At 31.2% G+C, this 9,822-nt stretch overlaps 1 protein-coding gene across 2 annotated transcripts; it reads left to right on the top strand.

The window, feature by feature from the left end:
• The first annotated feature begins 3,778 nt into the window (after positions 1-3,778).
• On the top strand, positions 3,779-7,764 carry LOC124837662 (uncharacterized). 2 transcript variants are annotated; one of them, XM_047313089.2, is made up of 10 exons: positions 3,779-3,922; positions 4,016-5,007; positions 5,740-5,824; positions 5,933-6,028; positions 6,131-6,283; positions 6,382-6,489; positions 6,637-6,756; positions 7,017-7,142; positions 7,228-7,311; positions 7,395-7,764. In XM_047313089.2, exons 2-10 carry the CDS (start codon positions 4,025-4,027, stop codon positions 7,518-7,520), a joined length of 1,881 nt encoding a protein of 626 aa, XP_047169045.2. In that variant the 5' UTR covers positions 3,779-3,922; positions 4,016-4,024; the 3' UTR covers positions 7,521-7,764. The 2 variants fall into 2 exon arrangements, with proteins under 2 accessions (XP_047169045.2, XP_047169044.2); XM_047313088.2 differs by having other exon boundaries at positions 3,786-5,007.
• Positions 7,765-9,822: the final 2,058 nt, after the last annotated feature.

The following is a 9,822-nucleotide window of genomic DNA, read 5'->3' as shown; positions in this document are numbered from 1 at the left end:
AAACGCTAGCTCTTGTCGCCTCACTTTTGTTCCAGAGTGCTGTTACTGATGCTGCAAGACTCATAAATGTTGCACGCTATTATTTTCTCAAACAAAATTCCAATCATACATTCAATACAAAACTACTAAATCAATTTTACTTTTCACCCCTCATGGCTCAAAGTTAAGTTTCAATACTTTAATTGAATTTTTATTAAATTCTTTTTCTTATTTAATACTTAAAACTTTCATATCTTTAATTCAGTTTTTTCTTTAATTTTTCTATTAATTAATTATTGATCATTTGACTTCACGTGTTAAAAAAATATAGGATTTTTTATTGGTTCAAGATGATATTATGTTTTACGTAAAACGACAAATCACATATTGAATAAAGAAAACGGTCTCATTAATCAACACAACCACTTTGTTATCTTATATCACTTTTATATTAATTATGAAATTTCATATTTCTTAGACAAAAATAAAATAAAATAACTAGACGAGAAGTTATCTAATTAAAATAAATAAATAATAGATTCGTTGAAAAATATTAAATTTTAAATACTTAGTAAAAAAATAATATTACCTCAAATTTATAAAAACTGTTAAATTTAATTAAGTCTTTTACCAAAAAATGTCATATACAGTTATTATTGAGTAACTAAATTCTTTTCTCCTCACTTTTTTCCAATCAATCGTGTAAAAAACTAATTTATTTCCATTTAACGAGTAAATTAATAGCTAATTAAAAGTTTTTTATTACATGATGGTGGCTTCCTAAGTCTTAAATATGTACTTGTTGAACAACATTTTTTTTATTTATAAAAAGAAACATAAATTCTTTTACAACATGGCATGTGCGTTGATATATATACTATAGTCTTATAAGTATTGGAATGTAATAATGCAAAAAAGGTGTTGTTAGTTCTTAAAATTCGTCCGATGGCTGGCCTTCTTTAAATTATACATTTTCGTATTTTAAATTTGTATACTATATTAATTTCATAATAAATATATTTTTAATTTTTAATATGTTAAATATAATTAGGCTAAAACTGAGAAAATGGCTTAATTACATTCATAATTAATATGTTAAATTTTTAATTATATATTTTTAAGATTGAGTTAGTTGTCATCATCATTCCATAAATCTAACTCTAAAAAAAATTGCATATTACTAACAAAATACAATCCATGAATAATAACAAAAAATTACTTGAAAGTTTAAATTTATTAACTAACTATCAATTCATCGGTAAAGTTGTCGATGATAAATTTTAAACCTTGTTCTTTTGAGTGGATTTGAGGAAATGAATTTGAGGGGATTTGAGAGGATTTGAAGATAATTTTTTTTGTTATTTTTTTGAGCGAATTTGAAGATAAATGAGAGTGAATTTGAAAATAAAATTTGTGAGAATTAGTATAGAATTGTATTGCCGTGACAAATTAAAAAAATTATTTTCAAATTCACTTTCATTTACCTTCAAATTTGCTCAAAAAAACGACAAAAAAAATTATTTTCAAATTCTCTCAAATCCACTCAAAAGAACAAGCCCGAATCACAAAATTCCTCCATAATTATTAATGATGACAATTTTGTCTATAAAATTATTGTTATATTTGGTAAATGTTGCAATTTTAAATTTTTTTCTTTATTCTCTCCCTCCCTTCACCTTTTTCTTTTTCTTTATATTTCTCTTATTATTTATCCTCTTATCATTCACCCCCCTCCTCTTTCTTACACCCCTCCATCGTGGTCATCTTTTCCTCAGACTCTTCCTTTTTCTCTCCTTCCAACTTTCACGGTCATTACATCATCATCGTCATCGCATATTGTCATTACACATTTTTTTTTTCTGTTTATATTTCTCATATTCCTTGTATTCTTTATTATCTTATTTTTCTCACTCATTTCTTTTTAATATATAAAAATAAAATTCCATCAAAGTTAACGAAAAAATTATTGCTCATTTTATTAACGAGTTTATCGATAGAAACATTTGTTGGTAGTATAAATTACAAATTATTAATGAAATTTATTAATAAAATACTTTACTGATAGAACTATCTAACGGTAATACAAATTTTAATTTACAACTAATCTCACTAATAGATTTTATTAATAGAAATATTTATTGGTAATTTTAATAATAAAATTCATTAGTAAAATTTGAGTTTACTTACGAATTTATTTTTGTCGATAAAAATAATTTTGAAATTTAAAAAATTATTGTAGTGCAAATCCTGATAATGAAAATTTTCTCCTCGATGTATATGAGAATTTCTTGTATCAAAGTATTATGAATGCATGTCTTGTTGGGGTATAAAAAGTATAAAAGCATCACAACTAAAGTTTTTATATATCTTTAAATTATCTCCTCGATAAAAACTCATCAATATTATATACATTTAAGGATTATTATTATATGATTATTTTATATAAAATTAGTAACATATTATAGTATAAATAATAAAAAAATTATTTGAATTTTTTTATGTACACTATATAATAATAGTAGTAATTATTATTGTTGTTATTTCGTTGTAATTTCAAAACCAAAATAATCCTTGTAAATTAATCGAATAATGAAAATTAACATACATGAATATTTTAGTTAAATCGATTATGAGATCATCTTGATTCTAATATGTGTGACAACTTATATATGTTCTCGACCATCTTAAGATGTTACACACAACGAAGAACGATATTGTGTCGGTCTCAAGCAACAATATATCATCCTAGTTACAGGTAAGCCAATGTTAATTTTGTTATTTTTCAGTAGAAATAAAATCAAGAGTTAAACCATTTTACCAAAATCATCATTAGACAAACTAATTCTAGTAACCTTACAAATAAAAATCAATAAATAAAATCCTATAAACCTAGTATTTAATATAAATAACACTAATCACAAGCTAATTAATATTTTTTGTCATTACCTTTATTTGGAGTGAAGTTGTAATTTGGATTGCAAGAACATTTAATTTAAAAAGACAAAGAAGAGTAATATCTAATTTAATACTTAAAGGAATTTAAATGATTAAAAAAATCTCATTATGCAATTGTAATTATATATATATATATATATATATATATATATATATATATATATATATTATCTTTTCAAAATTCCATATAATTTTTTTTATTTTTTAATAAGATAAAGGTAAACGATATATTTTTAACAATAAATAAATAAGTGATGAATATAATGTATGAAAGATATCACCGTGATATTTTTCCAACAGCAACGATAGAAAAAGAAAAACAATAGTATATTAATATGAGAATCTCTACAGAAAATTAATACGAAGTTCGCTTAAATATTTTTTGTCTAAAAAGTTCGTTCTACAGCTAATAAAAATTTAGCAAACTAATCTTATTATATTTGTTATCTTATTTATGGGATTCAGTATAACCTTTCATACTTAAATTTTTCTATTTCCATCAAGAATTGAGGCAAATTTGATTCTTTTACTGAAATAGTTCCCGACTTTAATTTTAACATAAATTTTGAAGCAGAGAGAAACTTATTTTATCAGATTTTACTAAATCAAACCACAAGACCTAACCAATGTTCAAACCAAACAATTGTCAATATGTTGTTGAAAATATAATGAAAATGATAAAAAAATCAGTCAAATTGTAACTTTAAATGTTATCTTAAAATTGAAATAATGACGGTTTTAAAATGATAAAGTTTACAGATTTAAAAGACAAAACAAAAGTAAAAGATTATTATAAATCTTATAAATAAAAGGAAGAAGGGTAGTTTGAAAAATAATATCTGTCTAACCTTTTTAGAGAAAAATCAACCTCGAAACGACGTCGGCTTAGACGGTCCTAGTCAACGACGGCGTGCGCGGTTTCCACCGGCTCTGGAATCAATCAATCTAGCACGTGTCAGTGCGTGTTCCATCATCTTCTGCATTTCCCGTATCCTCCACAAACCTAACCCATCTTTTCCATTTTTTTTTTCAATTTCCCAAATCAGAAAAAACCTATCTCAGACTGTTTGTGGCATTGCAGTGATCAAAGATGTTGGAGCAATTACTGATATTCACGCGCGGAGGCTTGATCCTCTGGACCTGCAACCATTTCACCAATGCCCTCAAGGGGTCTCCGATCGACACGTTGATCCGATCGTGCCTCCTGGAGGAGCGATCCGGTGCGGCGAGCTTCACCTACGACGCACCTGGAGCTTCCTACTGCCTCAAATGGACCTTCCACAATGACCTCGGCCTCGTCTTCGTCGCCGTCTACCAGCGCATCCTCCACCTCCTTTACGTCGACGATCTACTCGCCGCCGTCAAGCGCGAATTCTCTGGCCTATACCAACCCCAAAAAACCGAATACCGAGATTTTGACGAGATCTTCCGCCAGCTGCAGATCGAGGCCGAGGCACGCGCCGAGAATTTGAAGAAAACGAATCCCCTCCCCGCGGTGGCTCCTCAAAGGAAACAGCCAAACGGCACGTGGCAGGGGGAAGGGAAAAACGCTGGGACAGAAAAAAAGAGTGACGGGGATGGTGATGGGAAGAAAGGGCGTAGAATTGAGAATGGTGGTTTTGTTGTAGCTAAGAATAATTCTAATGCTAACTTGAAGAGTAGTGGTAATGGTAGTGTGAATATTGGGAAAGAGAATGAGAGTGCTAATATAGGGGCTTTTGATGTAAATAGGCTGCAGAAGCTTAAAGGAAAAGGGGGCAGTGGAAATGGGAACGGGAAGAAGAAAGAGGCCGTTGTTGCTGCCAAGGCTGAACCAAAAAAGGTGGTTAAGAAAAACAGGGTTTGGGATGATTCCCCTCCGCAAACCAAACTGGACTTTACGGATCACCTTGATGGGGAGGGAGATGGGGATAAAAAGGTTGACTTTCTGGCTAAAGAACAAGGGGAGAGTATGATGGATAAAGAAGAGGTTCTTAGCAGTGATAGCGAGGATGAAGATGATGATGATGATACTGGGAAGGATAGCAAGCCTGAGGCTAAGAAAAAGGGTTGGTTTTCATCTATGTTCCAGAGGTAGGATTTCATTGCATATGTCGTGAAAATATGAAATTTGTCTTTACTTATTATATATTTCATTTGTTTTATTATTGTGTTTCATTTGCTTTATAATTACTGCTTTATATATTACTGGTTTGGTGGCGTGGTTCTTGAAAAATTATATATGGGCTTGCTGTACATTGGATTTTTCTACTTTTCTGTGACGATTTTGCTGTTTGTGTCATTGTTGCCTTTACACCGATACCTGGAGAATTGGATTGTTTTGATGATTATCCCTGTGATCTGGTAGTGGTGACAAAAGTTATGTGATAGATTTTATTGAGTAGGAACCTTGTGGATATTGATTTTGACACGTTAATGTGTAATACGTGATCTCTCTTCAAGATACACATTCATTGGCAAGATGCACAGTGATTGGTGTTAAGAAATTTAGGAAAGGAGTTGGAGGTGGGATCATAAATTGTTGGGGGAAAAGGTTAATGGAATGAAATATATTGAGAGTTATTCGTGGTCATACTTCTAATAGAGAACTATGTGGCATTTTGAATTAAGTTCCGTTTTTCTAAATCTAGGAATGCTGCCCAGTTTCCATTTTCCTTTTGCTGGTATCGACTGGATTGATGAAGCTTATTGTGTTGTTTTGATGCAAATAACTTGCACCTGCTTTTAGTTTTAGTACTTCTTTGCAAATTCCTTCTTTAAACTCGAGTGACTTATAAGAATATTCATGTGCATCTTTATGCCCAGTATTGCTGGAAAGGCCAATTTGGAGAAGTCGGATTTGGAACCGGCTTTGAAAGCTCTGAAGGACAGACTCATGACCAAGAATGTGGTATGCATCTATCCTCGACATAGTTAATATATAAATGGTTATCAATTGTTATATTTTTTTCTTGTTACCAAACTTGCTAATTTTGTTTACATTTTGTGTCTCTTGTAGGCCGAGGAAATAGCTGAGAAACTATGTGAGTCTGTGGCAGCAAGTCTTGAAGGCAAAAAACTTGGTTCATTTACAAGGATATCTTCAACAGTGCATGTGCGTTACTATCCTTGAGCTGTCAACATGTGATACTGCCTTTTTCTTTATATTTATTCCTTAACATTCATACTAATGCTATGGTTTGAAAAATGAATGCAGACAGCAATGGAAGATGCACTTGTTCGTATTTTAACCCCAAGGCGATCTATTGACATATTGAGGGATGTGCATACTGCCAAGGAGCAAAGGAAACCATATGTGGTTGTGTTTGTTGGAGTTAATGGAGTTGGAAAATCTACTAATTTGGCTAAGGTACAGAAAAATCATATTATTTTCTCCTATATATTTAAAATTCCATTAGTTGGACCTGCTTTTTTTAACCAGATATTCTATTTTGTGCATTTGTGTAGGTTGCTTACTGGCTTCTGCAACACAACACTAGTGTCATGATGGCTGCGTGTGATACATTTCGATCGGGAGCTGTTGAGCAGCTGCGGACACATGCACGTAGACTTCAGGTTTATACTGATTTTACTGCTAAGAGATTAATGCATGTACACATACATTCACACACCCATACCCCCCCTTCCCACCCCCACACACATATATATATATATCATGATTAGTTGGAAACATGTAGTCTTAGAAGAAAATTTCCTTTTCAGATCCCTATATTTGAGAAGGGCTATGAGAAAGATCCTGCCGTTGTGGCAAAAGAAGCAATTCAGGAAGCTTCACGCAATGGTTCAGATGTGGTTCTTGTTGATACAGCTGGCCGTATGCAGGTAATTATTGCAGTTATTGTTATTGTAAAGTGCTTGGTGATTTTTTGAGCGTTGTACAAAGTACTGAGGGACTACTACACGATTTTTTATCCCAATTTTAGGTTCCTATGATGAGCTCTGTATTTATTTCTTTGTATTTTGTATATTGGAATAGCATACCACCCTTTATTTAGGTTGAAATCTGTTAATCTGCTTTATTTAGCTGTCATCAATGGAATTTATTTCAATGGTTTATCTGACGTGTCACTGCTGGCTTTCAGGATAATGAACCATTGATGAGGGCTCTGTCAAAGCTCATCAACCTCAACAATCCTGACCTTGTCTTATTTGTTGGAGAAGCACTGGTTGGTAATGATGCAGTTGATCAGCTTTCGAAATTCAACCAGGTTTGGTTCTACATCATATTTGTGCTACCACATTGTTTGTTTTTCTTTCCTACATCTCAGTTATTGAAAATCTATTTCATTGCAGAAATTAGCGGACCTCTCAACATCTCCCACACCCAGATTGATAGATGGGATCTTGCTCACCAAATTTGACACTATTGACGATAAGGTACTATGGTTCAACAAGGAAGTGAAATTTCTGCTTACCATTTCGATCTTGGTGAAAATTTATTGACATGTTTCCTTTGTCAGGTGGGAGCTGCACTTTCAATGGTTTATGTATCTGGGGCTCCAGTGATGTTTGTGGGCTGTGGACAGTCCTATACCGACCTCAAGAAACTGAACGTCAAGTCAATTGTGAAGACGCTGCTTAAATGAGGGATCAAAATATATGTCTCATGAATGTTTCTGTTGGATGAGTAACTTGATTATCCCCAATATCCCATCATTGCTTTGTAAGACAATATTGGAGACAAGTTTGTTGTTATTGCTAAACTTCTTTCCTCTTTCCATCAATAGAATGACGTGTTTAACTATGTATCATGTCTTATTTAATTTTCCTCAACTTAATAAGTTTATGGTCCATGCACAGATCATTCAAATATTCATAGTGTTTTTGTCAGATTTTGTTGATGTGATTTTCCTCTACCCACTTCTAATGTTATATTCTGATTGTTAGAAATTGGTGTACTTGTGTTATATACTTAAAAGCCCAAACAATTGACCATTTGTGTCACACACGAGTTAAGATTAAACAACTTCATCCCAAATGAAGCAACGTAACTTGCTCTATTTTGACTTATATCATGCCGGAAAATGGATTATTACGGGCCAGAATTCCTTTTTTGATTAATCTTTGAAGAAAAAAAAGTCGGAACGTATTGACTCTTGTATAATTGTACGTTATAACTCCATTTAGTATGGTTAGTTATATTAGAAAAATAAATTAATTTGCACTCATCAATACCACTAAAGTATTTTTATAAATCAAATAAATTGTGATTTTATTATATACTGTTTATAGAAAAATATTTGAAAAATAGCCATGGATTCACAAGAAAACATACTACTTATTTATTTATTAACATGCATTAATGTTTCTACAAAATAATTTATGTATAACAATAAACTATTTTACTTTACCAATACACTTATTTAATTTTTTGCAAGTGTTTTGTAGATAATTAAATTTATTCAAATATATCATTAATTGTTCTTTTAGCAAGTTATTAATGATAAAATGAGAAATTATAAAATTAATAAAACACAACATATTTGTCTTAAACTTTTATATATATATATATATATATATATATATATATATATATATATATATATATATAATTATAACAAAAATAACCATAACAATAAATATATCTAAAGTAATTAATGATAATTATTAGACGATTAAGAAGAAAACTTTGTTGTATCATGCTTTAACACCTACATTTCATTTATTCACACCAACAAGATAATCATCGCAAAAGAAACAATATAGACACAAGAAAACACCAAAGAAGCAATAGAGTAAGCCAATGTGCTAAAGAATTTTCATAAAACGAACATATAATTATTATCATACATCACTCATTCATAAAAACATTCATATTACAAATGAAGACTCATACTATATTCAATTATTCAGATAAAGCATTGATGTGAAATCTTTGGGGTCTTGCACTTGTAGCGGCTTCTATTGCTTTATAGAACCATTGTTAATGAGTTTCACCATATTACATACAAGGTTAGTCTGCTAACATCTTTGACTAAGGTAAAATCTTTAGACTGGGACCTCGACCTCTTATCATAGACCTCCATTCTACTCTACCTGAGCTTGAATGGTTATTAGAGTGACATAATAACCTCCAATGTCTAAACTCTCACATCAATGCTTACACTAATGAAATGCTATCATAAAATCTCCCCTCGTGATCCATGAAATTATGTCAAACACATATACAATACTCATCATCATTTAAATATCATACATCATTATTCCCGTGCATATTTATCCATAAATTTGTCAACTATTCTCAAATAAATTTCATAAGCTTGCTATCATTTTGACATCACTTAATCCTACATTAAACATACTAGAAAAGTACATATAAATAGAGTTAGACTTTGTTAATTTCACTTAGCGAGAATATCTACTTGCTCAGCAAGTAATGTCTGAAAGCACACTCTCATAGTGACTAGACAACTTTTCCAACGAGATTATCACTAAAACTCATACTTAAATTCTCACAAAAGTCACCTAGTGAGACTTGTCTCACCCAGCTACTACCAAGTCAATGAGCTCTCTGACTTTGCCTTCGTCCAATGACTATATTCTTGCCCAACAACTATTTTCTCACCTAACAACCGCCAAGTTAGTAGCTCTCTCTAGCTTTTACTTTGCCCAACTAGTATATTCTCGCTCAACAATTTTCAAATCAGTAGTTCTTTGACTTTAGCTTTGCCCAATGAGTATATTCTCACCCAACGAGTCTGCATAATTCTACAAAACATAATTATGCACATTTATGTCATTCCAACCTTGCAAATTCAATCAAACAACCAACACAAATGCCAAAACATACCAAATATCATATTATACACTACTAAATGACTCAATTCATCTAGATTGTAATATTAACAAAATAATTCATATAAGCCAAATTAAATCCTAACTCAACTC

This window comes from Vigna umbellata, chromosome 1, assembly GCF_029865625.1.
Source record: "Vigna umbellata cultivar VRB3 chromosome 1, Vumbellata_1.0, whole genome shotgun sequence".
In the NCBI taxonomy this organism is placed as follows: Eukaryota; Viridiplantae; Streptophyta; class Magnoliopsida; order Fabales; family Fabaceae; genus Vigna; species Vigna umbellata.
This window is presented reverse-complemented; position numbering and strand designations above follow the sequence as displayed.

Coding starts and splice junctions, on each gene's coding strand:
- LOC124837662 (XM_047313089.2), top strand. CDS start 4,025: ATGTTGGAGCAATTACTGATATTCACGCGCGGAGGCTTGATCCTCTGG. Junction 5,008..5,739: donor TTTTCATCTATGTTCCAGAG/GTAGGATTTCAT, acceptor CTTTATGCCCAG/TATTGCTGGAAAGGCCAATT. Junction 7,143..7,227: donor AGCTTTCGAAATTCAACCAG/GTTTGGTTCTAC, acceptor ATTTCATTGCAG/AAATTAGCGGACCTCTCAAC.